General features: G+C 44.9%; 1 protein-coding gene across 1 annotated transcript in view; it reads left to right on the top strand.

Annotated features, from left to right (window-relative positions):
* Nucleotides 1–13,279, top strand: part of GDNF (glial cell derived neurotrophic factor) — a gene marked incomplete at its 3' end in the record, with an annotated part of 21,715 nt that extends 8,436 nt beyond the window's left edge. Inside the window, exon 2 of the mRNA XM_010163691.1 lies at nt 12,803–13,279. Coding sequence (XP_010161993.1) covers nt 12,803–13,279 — 477 coding nt within the window. The remainder of the gene's footprint in view (nt 1–12,802) is intronic.
* Between the last annotated feature and the right edge of the window lie 3 nt (nt 13,280–13,282).

Below are 13,282 nucleotides of genomic sequence, written 5' to 3'. Positions count from 1 at the left end.
AGTAAGTGGGCCTGTGTGAATCTCATGAGGTTCAGCAACACCAAGTGCAAAGTTCTGCACCTGGGTTGGGGCAACCCATGGTATCAATACAGGCTGGGAATGAAGACTTTGGGAGCAGCCCTGCTGAGAAGGACTTGGGGTACTGGTGGATGAAAAGCTGGACGTGAGCCAGCAATGTGCACTTGCAGCCCAGAGGCCAATAACTGTGTCCTGGGCTGCATCAAGAGAAGCGTGTCCAGCAGGTTGAGGGAGGGGATTCTGCCCCTCTACTCTGCTGTGGTGAGACCCCATCTGCAGTACTGTGTCCATATCTGGAGTCCTCAGCATTGGAAAGGCATGGACCTGTTGGAGTGGGTCCAGAGGAGGCCATAAAAAATGATCAGAGGGATGTAACACCTCTCCTGCAAAGAAGGGCTCAAAGAGTTGGAGTTATTCAGCTTGGAAGAGAGAAGGTTCAAGTGAGATCTTATTGCAGCATTTCAATACTTGAAGGGGGCTTCAAGTATAGGAAAGATGGAGACAGACTTTTTATTGGAGCCTGTAGCGATAGGACAAGGGGTGATGGTTTTAACCTAAAAGAGCATAGATTGAGACTAGATATAAGGAAGAAATTTTGGTGGTGAAACACTAGACCAGGTTTCCCAGAGAGGTGGTAGGAGCCCCATCCCTGGAAACATTCAAGATCAGGTTGGATGGGGCTCTGAGCAACCTGATCTAGTTGAAGATGTCCCTGCTTATTGCAGAGGGGGTTGGACTAGATGACCTTTACAGGTTCCCTCCAGTCCAAACTGTTCTGCAATTCTGTGATTCTCTGATTTATTTAGGAATGCTGTTCCTGTCCAGTGAGCTGGCACTGAAGTGGGGCTGGGTGGCCAGTGTGGAGTTTTCCTGATGTCATGCAAGGGCTGGGCTGGATCACTTCTGCACCAGGGATGATAAAGAGAATTTCTTTTTATTACTGACAGTATTTGCTGCATTAAAGTCTCAGTGCTGTGCCTGTTAGCTGGCTGCATTTGTTCTTGCTAAAAGAGGTCACAGGTTCTGTGTCCCGCTCACACATACTTACTCATTTGAGGCTCTCACAAGGTTGGGACAGAAACAAATATTAAGTATAAACCCACATTTTACTGGGAAGCTGGATATTTACTCAGCATAATATGGATTCGGAGGGGTACAGGGCCTTAGTGAGGAGACAACAGGCCTTGCCCAGGTTTGGCTCCTGCTCCATCACTGGCTTTGAGCAAGGAACTGCCACCTTTTCCCCCCACCTTCCCCTTTTACACTCTTCGTGCTGCAACTTCTTCAGATATTCGAGCATACCCACACATCCCCATACAATAAATCCCTAGTGCAGATGGGCTCCTGGCAGCTGCTGCAGGAGCTGTCACAAAACCTCAACAGCAACCACTGAAAAGCTGCCTGCTCCTCAGTGCCTGGGAGCTGTTTTTTTCAAAGCTCTGAATCAGAGTCAAGACCACATCCTCCTGCTGTTTCTTTGCTTGATTGCCAGATGAAACACTCCTTTGCCCACCCCTGAGATGTTACAGAAGGGGCCTGGCCCTGGGTGCTGGCCAAAAGTCAGGCAGGATCTTGTGAACAACCCTTCTGGGACCAGATGAAGAACAAGAAACTCTTGTGGACAGGTCAGCTCTCAAGGCAGCTTCCTTTGCTTCACCCAGTTCTTCTAAACCTTGCTGTTTCCTCCTGCTCCCAGGGAATTCCCCCAGCTGGAGGCAATTATGATGGTCCTGTTATTTCTTTCCTTTCTTGTCCTGGTGGGAACCAGCATTTCACACCTGCACGACAGCAGGCAAAGGATGCAAGGGGAGGCACTGGCAAGCGTGGCAGTATGAAAATACAAAGTACTCTGCAGATTTGCCACTATGACCAACACATGGGAAGTGTCAGAGTTAAGTAGTGAGCTACAAACACAAAACTTTGCTGCTCCATCAGGAGCAATCACACCAGGAAGGCTAACCCTGTGCCTTTTTCCAGTGCTACCTTATCATACCTGACTGGTTTGAGTGGCCTCAGAGTCATCCTCCAGGTTACTTCGCACTTTACCTTGATGAGAGACAAGTGATACCGGTGAGAGGCTCCATTTCTAAGGGCTTTTTTGAGTTGGAGGGGAGGACCCAGCATGTCCTGGAAGCTGGTGAGGCAGGGAGTGAGGTTGTGAGCCAGAACTGTATTAAACATCTAAAGATGAGCTGACCCTGCTGCGTGTGCTGCTCTTTTCTAGTGGACACAACTGACTGGTTTCCATTTCACTCTTAACCCCACGGATTTTCATACAAGGCATGAAAGCAAAGTCATGCCTCAGAGAGGTGATATTTTGTTTAAATCCTGAAAACCTTTCAGCATAACTATTTTTAAAACCTGCCTTTGCTTTGATGCCTGCATGATAGGCTTTGTTTTCAAGAAAAATATTTCCTTTTCAATAAAGTAAGTGGTTTATCCCCACCACAGTTGATGCTTTTTTACTTTGCAATGCAGAATTGTCATCACAGTAATTTTAACCTTGCTAAGGTCGCAGATCCACAAACAGGCTACTCCAAGGGTATCCTAAAGTGTTCCATAGAATCATAGACTACCAGGTTGGAAGGGACCTCAAGGATCATCTGTTCCAACCCTTCTTGGCAGAGGTGCGGTCTAGACAAGATGGCCCAGCACCCTGTCCAGCTGAATCTTAAAAAGTGTCCTATGTTGGGGAATCCACCACTTCCCTGGTGAGATCATTGCAATGGCTGATTTTTCTTAATGTGAAAAATTCTCCTCTTGTGTCCAATCATAATTTCCCCAGGAGTAACTTGTACCTGTTACCCCTCGTCTTTTCCATGTGACTCCTTGTAAAGAGGACTCTCCATCTTATTTGTAGCCACCTGTTAAGTATTGGAACATGGTGATGAGGTCTTCCCTAAGCTTTCTTTTCTCAAGGCTGAACGAACCAAATTCTCTCAGCCTTTCTTCATATGACAGGCTTCCTAGTCCTTTGATCATCTTTGTGGCCCTTCTTTAGACCCTCTCCAGCGTGTCCACATATTTTTTGCATAGTGGGGACCAAAACTGAACACAGTGTTCCAGGCGTGGCCTGACAGGTGCTGAGTAGAGTGGTATAATGATTTCTTTATCTCTGCTGGTGGTGCCCTTTTTCATGCAACCCAGCATCCTAATGACTTTCTTTGCCACAGCAGCACACTGTTCACTCATACTGAGCTTCTTGTCCACCAGGACCCCCAAGTCCCTTTCCACAGAGCTGCTCTCCAGTCAGGTAGATCCCAGTCTCTGCTGCACTCCTGGATCATGTTTTGACAGGTGCAAGACCATACACTTGATTCTTCTTTCATAGACAGTGGGTCTGTTTTTGCATCAGCCTGGATTTTTGTTCCCAAGGCCTGGGGCCCAACAGTGCTGGTAAAGATAGAGCTGAAGAAAGTGTTGAGAACCTCTGCCTTTTCAGTGTTGTTGGTGACTAATTCACCTCTCCTGTTTAATAGTGGGCCAATATTTTTCTTCTGTTTCTGCTTGTTGCTTATGTACCTGAAGAACCCTTTCTTGTAGTTTTTTACGTTTCTGGCCAATTTCAATTTGAGCTGAGCTTTTGCTTTTCTAATTACATCTCTGCTCACCCTGGCAATGCCCTTGTAGATCTCAACAGGTATTAATCCATGTCTCCATCTCTGGTATGCTTCCCTTTTGGTTTTGAGCAGACTCGGAATCTCAGTTAAGCCAAGAGGGTCTCTTGCTCTGGCTATTTCCCTTACCTTTAAAGGGAATAAACTGGTTTTGTGCTACCAGGAGAGGGTTCTTGAAAAATACCCAGCATTCAATAGCTCCTTTTTCCTCCATGGAATAGAATAGAATAGAATAGAATAGAATAGAATAGAATAGAATAGAATAGAATAGAATAGAATAGAATAGAATAGAATAGAATAGAATAGAATAGAATAGAATAGAATAGAATAGAATAGAATAGAATAGAATAGAATAGAATCATCAGCAGGGACACCTTCCACTAGACCAGGTTGCTCAAAGCCTCATCCAGCCTGGCCTTAAACACTTCCAGGGAGGAGCATCCACAACTTCCTTGGGCAACCTGTTCCAGTGTCTGACCACCCTCACAGTGAAAAACTTCTTCCTAATATCTAATCTAAACCTCCCCTCTTTCAGTTTAAACCCATTTCCCCTTGTCTTGTCATTAGTTGCCCTTATGAAAAGTCCCTCCCCAGCTTCCTGTAGCCCCTTCAGGTATTGGAAGGCCACTATGAGATCTCCCCGGAGCCTTCTCTTCTCCAGGCTGAACAGCCCCAACTCTTTCAGCCTGTCCTCATAGGAGAGGTGCTCCAGCCCTCGGATCATCCTGGTGGCCCTTCTCTGGACTTGTTCTAACTGGTCCATGTCTTTCTTGTGTTGGGGGCTTAAAAACTTAAAAAATTACCAGGAAAGAAAGAAAATGAAAGTATTTTAGTTATGAAGGGCCCAGATTAAAATGTCAGAACTGTTTTTGGAAATGGGCCATTTGATCCTAAGAGAGATCTGGATCTGAATTTTCTAAGTAATGTTTCCCATTATAATGATCTGGATTAACTCCCTTGAAGTTTGAAATTGTACTTTAAACTAGAGTCTGAATGCTAACTGAAAGACAGCTGTGCTTGAGTGAAATATCCTGGTAATTTTATTAAAAGTTTGGCCTGACATTTTGATGTAGTAGCTGTATGCTGCCACAAATGCATGCATAAAAACTACAATGTAAAACAAAAGTCTGATTTCATAATTTTTAGTATACCTTATGTGACTTCTTTTACATCACTCTGACTCAGAATATGCGAAGTGCCAAATGATGCTGCAGTGATCTGAACACATTTTCCCAAAGTCAGTATGGAAAACTATTCTATAAAGTACAAACAGTTTCAAATAACTTAAAACATTGAGTTTTATGAGATTTTTTAAAAATAAATAAATAAATATCACATAAATAAAACCCCCACTTACATAAATTATTATTTTGCAGTTAACAGAATTTAAGCTTTTCTTATAAACCATAATAGACAGCATGGCCAGAAGATACTAGCTAGCCTTTTAAATCCATAACCAGGCACCAAAATGAGTAACTGAATTTTTTTCTCGAAAGCTGAAGGTCCATCTGTTCCCACTGAAATCAATTTGTGGTCAGGTACAAACTGAGAGTTTCTTGCTCTACCATGCTGGTTTACTGCCACTGCAGGGGAATATTTGGCTTTAAGATAAATCTGTTGCTAGTGAAATAAAAGGAATAGTTTTACAAAATGTAATTGTGATCACATCTGAACAGACAGAAATAAATTGTCCATTTTTCCTTGATAGAGACTGTTTTCTTGAGAATGTGATGGATTTGGTTTGGATATTCGTTAAGTAGAAGTCTATCTGAACAGTGTATAATTTATTATTCTAAAAAGCACAGGCATCAGATCCCGGTCCTGCTGGCATGTGGTGTCTCTAATTAATTGGAAACGCAAAGGCAGGCTCTGGGGTTCTGCAGCGAAGATACCTGGAGGAAGGCACGTTTCCCTGTGTGCCCAAAGCAGAGCTCCGGGGTGGCTTTCTGCAGAGGCCAGTGGGAAGCACCACGGGTGTTTGGCTGCAGGATCCTGCACCCGTATGTGCTGCCAGCTCTTGCAGTGCCCAAGGAATAGGGACTGTGCTTGGAGATGGGCAGGTCAAAGCTTCAAGTTCCAGTGAGCAGCAGTGAGGCAAGAATTTCTGTTTGTATTCAAGAGGGATGTTCCTAACCTGAGAGGCTGTGTCAAAACTGTGATCTGAGCATGCCCTAAAGGTTCAGAGAGCAAGGAAACAGTTTGCAAACAGATGCAAATATTCTTGGTTTCTTAATCAGTATTTTAAATGAGTCTCATGTCTTCTTTTTATGTTTGACTACTGGAGTCCTGGACATTTCATGTTCACCACCTCTGCCCCCAGCCTGGTCACTCTTCTAGATTCCCATGTGCACCAGTCCTGTAATGTTTCTCTTTCTTTCTTTCTTTGCTTTTTTATTCATTTTCTGGTCATGTGAGAATCTCATGGCAGATCAAGAGCCCTGGTTCAGCTGCACATGGAAGATAGAAGGTGCCCAGAGGCAGACTAGCATATGGGCTGCCATCTATACCCTCCACTCTTGATACCCCAGCACTAGAAAGCAGAATCATGCTCTGGTAGTGTCCTGATTTTTAGCTGGGACAGAGCTAGATTTCATTTTAGTAGCTAGAATTGCTCTGTGTATTGCTTTCAGCCTGGGATTTGCTATGAGAGAGACACTGATAACATACCAGTGTTTGCATTTTTGTTGCTGTAAGCGAAGGACTTTCTGTTCTGTTAGTCTACAAGTGCAAGATCTAAGGGAGGTGAAGAATATTTAAATTAATAAGCTAAACTGGTATTTGGATATGCCAATGGGATATTCCATATCATGTAACATCATGTTCAGTGTATTAATGAGGGTCTCTTCCTCTTTTGACTTTCCTCTTCTGGGATTGCAGTTTCGGTTTCAGGATTGTTGTTTCTCCAGGATTGTTATCTGGGAACAGGCTGGGCTTGGTCAGCAGGTGGTGAGCAATTGCACTGTGTATCACTCATTTGCATATTATTATTACTTTAATATCAGTATTATTTTAAGTTTTATTTTATTTAAATTATTAAATTGTTCTTATCTCAACCTACAAGTCTCCTTACCCTTTCCCCCCAATTCTCTCTTCCTGGGGGAGCAGGAAGGAGTGAGCCAACATCTGTGTTTGGCTTCTAGCCAAGTGCTGGCCAAGTGAAACCACTGCAGGTAGCCGCCAGAGGAAAAGACTCTGCCTGTTCCTGCCTGGGTGGTCAGGTCCTTGGCACGGCACTGCAGGAGGGAGGGTGGAAGCGAGCTGCAGGAGAGCGAGATGAGTGGGACACAGGTGCTGGCTGCAGCTCCCTCAGGCACCACTACCTGCCCCAGGCTGCTAGGCAGAGGTGATGCAAAAACCCCTGCAGATGCCTAAGCACAGACTGCCCTCAAGGGCTTTTCCCAAGGAGCTGGGCGGTCAAGAAACAGCTTTCAGAAACACGACATAAAACCTGAATGAAACCTCACGACTTTGTGCCAGTCTTGTGAGTGTTGATGGCACCATTGTCTAAGTGGTGGGGCTCAGCCTGTCACACTGCCCCAGTGGGGCCGGGGAGCCTTTTTCCCCTGCTGTGAACAAGATATGCAGAGACCTTGTGTTCACTGAGGGAGGATTTTACATTTCCAGGACATTTCGTCCTTTCCCTCAGGAAACATCTGCTTTGAGGTTCATCACATGTGTGAGCCTACCTCCACTCACCTGTATTGAGCACATGTTGTTGTGGGCTAGCCCATCCCATCCCATCCCATCCCATCCCATCCCATCCCATCCCGTCCCGTCCCGTCCCGTCCCGTCCTGTCCTAGGTGGCTTTAAATTTTTAAATTCTAATTCATCCACATCCCAGAGCCTGGGACCAGAGACTACTGCTCGGTGATCTTTAGTGCTTTTATTGGTGTAGTGTCTGAGCATTTTCTGCTGGCACTTTGTACAGTGCAACAGGCATCTGTCATGTGTTTGTTCTTTCGGCTTTTCCACCAGAAGGCAAGTGTTGTCAGTAAACTAGTTTGTTTTGAAAAAATATGTGTGTATAATTAGATATATTTGTATGTGTGTATGTGTAAACACACACATACACATATGCAAACTGTGTATGTTACAGGAAGGGATAATAATATGTGCTTCTCTGAGGGGTGTGAAGTCCCCACAGAAAGCTCTGTCTGCTGCACAGTCAAGTCAGTGCTGCAGTCCATGTGGTACTAGAGAAGCAAAGCTGCTGGACTGTTGACCTTCATTCTGAGACTATAAACGTTTTCTAAAGAGTGTTGGAGACAGAGGGGTAACTAAGTACCCCTCAACTGAGTGCCTTTATTCAGGTTACAAACCAGCACTCAATGCCAAGAGACCCCCTATGAGTCCGATGGTGTTCCTTGGCCACGCAGCTTCACTCAGCACACCCTTTGCCCCTAGCAGCACTTACTGCGGTGCAGAGACCAAACAAGTGCTCGGCACGTGGTGGCTGTGGTACAGAGAGGTCTCAGCATTCCTGAAGCACATCTACCAAGTGCCCATCAGGATGATGTGGCCCTGCTGTCAGTCTTCTCCGCCTTCCCTTCTGTCCATTAGCCTTTTACGGTCTTTAGTCCTTGGTCAGTGGTTATTGCTTATTCATGTATGATGTCTGGTGGTAGCTTCCTTAGCACTTGCCTCTAGTGCCTTGTTTCAACCTGTCATGCCTGGTATTAATGCTGGCATTTCCACTTGGCTGCCCAGGGTCCTACTTCAGCAGTTTTTTTACAGCATTTTGTTTCGGGCTCTCAGGCTTCACACCCATATTTACTGAGTAGCTTAATATCCCTACTGAGTCATGACTGGCACCTTGGCATAGGCTGTGAAGTCAACTCTCACTTCACTTCTGGCTATCAATGTTTCCTTCAAAGCCCTGAGAGCCACTCCTGGTGGCATATAGTCATGGTGATGACTATGCTTTGTTTAGCAGTAGAAAATTAGCACCAAGTCACATCCAATCAGTATAAACCCTATTGCTTGGGTCCATGGTTCAGTGGAGGTTAGGTCCAGCTGCACTTGATGCAGTAGACAGAGCACAGGCCCATGCTGCTGAGTGTATATTGAAACTTGGTTTTATGGAATTGTGTAAAAATTCAGAATTGTACCAGCCAGAAGCTGCTGATTGCAGCGACTGGAGGTGTTCCTGAAACAGGGCTAAATTATGGAAGCAAACTCGGGGTACATTGGCAGTCCACTTGGAAGCTGCCAGAAAGAGCATCATTGCATTGATCATAACTAGTTTGGAGCTCCACAGGCAAAAGGTGTTGTTGCTTACAACAACTTGCAAGAACTCACTGAGTAGCCCAAGAATGCAGCTGCCATTGTGTTAATGCAGTGTACCCACATAGCTGCATAACAGCATGTGTGGTTGTAGGTGGGTAGACACTGACCAGGGTCAACAGGTCCAGCACCTTTTCCCAAGGAGGGCTCTGTTCCCACTGTTCCCACCAGTTCCCTAATATCACCCATATGCCTTGTGTCTCCTCCAGTGGTGTAATCTCCAAATACTGGGGGTCACTGCAGGAGTCCTCTCGACAGATTTGGATGTCTGCTTGGGATAATTTCCAATACCCTGAGCTAAAGGGGAAGTCCACCCTGGAAACAGGAAATTGGCATTCATTTTACTCATAGTGCTTGCATCCCTCCCAGTGAGTCTCCCAAGTGGCCTGATGGTGCAATACAGGGGCTGAGCTGAGCAGGGATTCCCAGCTCCATTAGACGTATTGGTCACGCACACCTCATCCCAGGTTATAGCTTGAAGTGCTTCTTGCATGGTTTGTGTTAGAGCCCCAGTGAGATTAGCAAGATCAGTCATGCTGGCAGTTACCCTAGTTTCTGGCTGCAGCAAATCCATGTGCATAGGTAGGGCTTCTCTAGTTGAATACTCTGCTGGCTTGATTATTTAATCTATTTTTTGCCCTACTGCTTCCACCTTCTGCAGTGTTGACACCCCAGGCCTGTGTTAGCAGCGTTGCATAGGGCTCTTCTGTGGTGTGTTTCCTCCACCTTAAATGTCATGGGCCGCTCACAGCGCAGAAGGCTCTCAGCAACATTAGCTCTCTTGGTGCAGTTGTGGTAGTGATCACACATGAACCAGGACAGGACAGATGTCAGCGTGGACTCTGAGCAGGGACACAGTGCACAATGTCGGCCTTTCCTTCTCTTTATTTGCCCTCCAGGGCATACTTGGATGGCTTGGGCAGGACAGTGCTTGAAGCCTATAACTGTCTGATCAATATTTAACCAAAGTAGACTCCTGCATATAGCACTGTCACATGGGTAAATGATAGTTTTGAACCTGAACTGCAAGCAGTTTAAAAGTGATGTGCCTAGTTGGGGTGGGGGTTACTTAATCCCTTAGGTGGGGTGTTACTTAATCCCCTCGCTGCACTGGCAGCATACCAGACTTGGTAGGAGTATGAGGCTGAAGATCGCAGACAAGAATCTCCACATATAGGTTGAGTTTCCCTGTAAAAATCTCCCATCCTCTTCTTGATGGTTGCTCATTGCTTGAATTTCATTAAGCCCTAGTATATTTCCCTGATGGTTGTATTTCAGTCTCCATAGCTAACATCTCATTGCATCATATTGTTGCTATAGGGGTTTGGCGAGGAGTATGTGACAGAGGTATGGGCTGGAGTAGTCACAGTAGTATGAGAGGGTGTGAGGGTGAGAATGGAGAATAGCACAGCTAGATCCATCTCCTTGGAGCTGTATCTTTCCCTTATTGGGTTATAAGCTAAGAAACCTAGTTTCTGTGCAAGAAACCTAGAAACCACCCAGTCCCACAATAGCAAGTGCCTCTTGCCAAATCCCTCTCCATCTATATCTGTGCCAGGGCCAAGCTTGTACTTCAGCAATGGGGGCTATGCCAGCTCCACATAGGTCATCTTGCTTGACTGAGTCTAGCAAGGTGTCTGCCCTTTCTTGCTTTTAAGGAATGTTGCCCACCCATCACCGTGGCCTAGACTTTGCTTGGTAGGGCAGTATTCATATGGTGTAGGCAGACCAACCTGTCCTGCAACAGAGCTGGGTCATGCTTCCAATGGACACACCTATTCAAGCTACCTTCCTCCAGAAGGTGTGGCTGGAGGTGGGTATTTTGGTATCTGCTACAGAGGTAATGGCAGAGGAGTGCAAGAAGAATGCACTTACCATTGGTGTCGCAGGACTGTGGGGCTTGGTGCAGGGTCCTGCCTTGTTCAGGTCCCATATAGCTGTGTAGATAGCAGTCCTTCATGTCTTTTGACAGTCACTGGTCTGTAAGATTGTTGCCCTTAGCGTGGTTTCAAAGTCTTCAGTTTATAGGATCCTGCCTCCCATATGCCACTCTCATTATGTGAAGGTACAAGATTGCCTGCCTTCATTACTCTATTACCAGTCTATACTTTTTTGCTGGAACCATCCATGAAAAACTGCATACTTCTGATCCATCACTGTTTTGTGATGGAGGGGGACCTCTAGGATGGGAGTGCTTCAGGGAGGCGCCCATGCTCCTCATTACGTGCAGATGCACTGTGTTTCAGCAGCTTTTTGCACTAACAGAGTTAGGACCCTGCTGCCCTCATCTCCTCTGTATTTGGTGCTTCTATGGAGGATGTGAAGGTGCACCTTTGCTAGGCAATAGGAAGTAGTCTCATGTCTTTCTCTCTGCTGTTAACAGGACCTGTGCCACCGTGTGTGGGCTGGGTACATGCACTGCCTGGTCTCCCATCGGGGCTCCTGTCTGTTACAGTGCTCATTAGGGAAATGTGGTGCCAAGCCTTTGCCTAAGGAGCTGTTCCTATCTCAGCACCTGACCAGGTGAGAGCCTTCATGGCTCATTGGACGTACCAACCTCTGTCCAGGTGCACTGCATTGAGTATTGCCTTTCCCATTGTTTGCAGTTCCTGAGATATTTGTAGGGGTCCTTCTGGAGGTGGAGCTCCTGTACATGCTGGGCCAGGTGTATGGTGCTGGTCTGTTATGTGGGTGGGCACTTAGGACTTAAGTACAGAAAGAAGCATCCTCTTAGGCCTTACTGAAAAGGAAGTGAGTTGTCAAGTCTCAATTTTTGGCACGATGAATGAGGGAAAAAAAAATCTCAATACTGCAACGTGGTTTATGTGTTCAGGAGACAGACATGAATAATACAACATAAGGGCACCTACACACATGCTCCTGACAGCCTGATCCTCCATTAAATCACTGTATTCATTAAAGCAAATCTCATTGAGGGATTTAGCCCATGGGAAGTTTAAAGATTTCAAAATGTGCTTTTTTTTTTCCAAATCATACTGAAAAGCGGAAATCTGAGAACATTTCAGAACATGTTCAATTGCACTCTCCTTGAAGAGGGTCATTCTGCTAGTATCAAAACATTTTCTTCAACATTTAATTTACTTGAATAATTTATCACTGGTAGGGTATATATCAAGTGAAAAATTAAATAGGTATTTTGTCTTCATAAAAGAAAATACATTAATAACATTTCCCTTGAAAATTAACATACTATTCGTATTCTGACCTATTTCTACTCAGTCTAATAAGCATCCTGTGATACCAAATACTTCCATAAGCAATTTTTCAAAAGCTCTGATAATAATTATTCCCTAGAAGCAGTAAAAAAGCAGACATTCAGCCAGGAATAATAGCTCAGCCTGGTACCCCAGGAAATTCCTCTTTCTGTCCTGCCCAAAAATGTCTTTGATAGGTGGCTTTGGCAATACTAACCACTACTGGTGTGAAAAGACAACAATTAACAATGATAATCACAAAACTGCTTTAAAGAAAGCTTGTCCTTTTACTGCTTTGCTGGGAAGAGCCCGTATAACCTTTCTACAGTAGCTTAATCTACCCACTAACTAATATTCGTATCATTACATGCTTTTTCTTCCCTCAATTTTGACAGGGCACATTCAATATTGAAAGATGTGCTGGAGTGCTACCAGGCATCAGCAGACACCTACAGAGATACATACATATCTCATTTATTTTTCCCCAAATGAGTTTCCATGACGATCTAAACCATTCCAAATCCTCCCTGATTTCTGAGGGTCCTGGGCATGTGCTCTGAAGAGATGGGCAGAGCAGCTTGCATGTGTCTAATGTCTTTGAGCCACAAATGGACAAACGTCATGATGACTGATGTGTGACAAAGCCTTTTTCTCTCTTTCCCAAACAGCTAATATGCCAGAGGATTATCCAGATCAGTTTGATGAGGTAGTGGACTTTATTCAAGCCACCATTAAAAGACTGAGGAGGTCACCGGATAAACAGACTCCAATTTTTTCTAGGCGGGAGAGAAACCGGCAAAACACGGCTACAAACATAGAGAATTCCAGCAAAAAGGGAAGGAGGAATCAAAAGGGCAAAAATCGAGGATGTGTCTTAACAGAAATACATTTAAACGTGACTGACTTGGATTTGGGATATGAAACCAAAGAAGAGCTAATTTTCCGGTATTGCAGTGGATCTTGCGATGCAGCCGAGACCACCTATGACAAAATTTTAAAAAACTTAACCAGAAAGAAAAAACTAGTCACTGACAAAGTTAGGCAAGCTTGTTGCAGACCCACAGCCTTTGATGATGACCTGTCCTTTTTGGATGATAACCTGGTTTACCACATACTGAAAAAACATTCCGCAAAAAGGTGTGGATGCG

Source organism: Antrostomus carolinensis, unplaced genomic scaffold (genome assembly GCF_000700745.2).
Source record: "Antrostomus carolinensis isolate BGI_N321 unplaced genomic scaffold, ASM70074v2 scaffold1130, whole genome shotgun sequence".
Lineage (NCBI taxonomy): Eukaryota > Metazoa > Chordata > Aves > Caprimulgiformes > Caprimulgidae > Antrostomus > Antrostomus carolinensis.
Note: the sequence above shows the minus strand (reverse complement) of the source record. Positions and strands in the feature narration are given on the sequence as shown.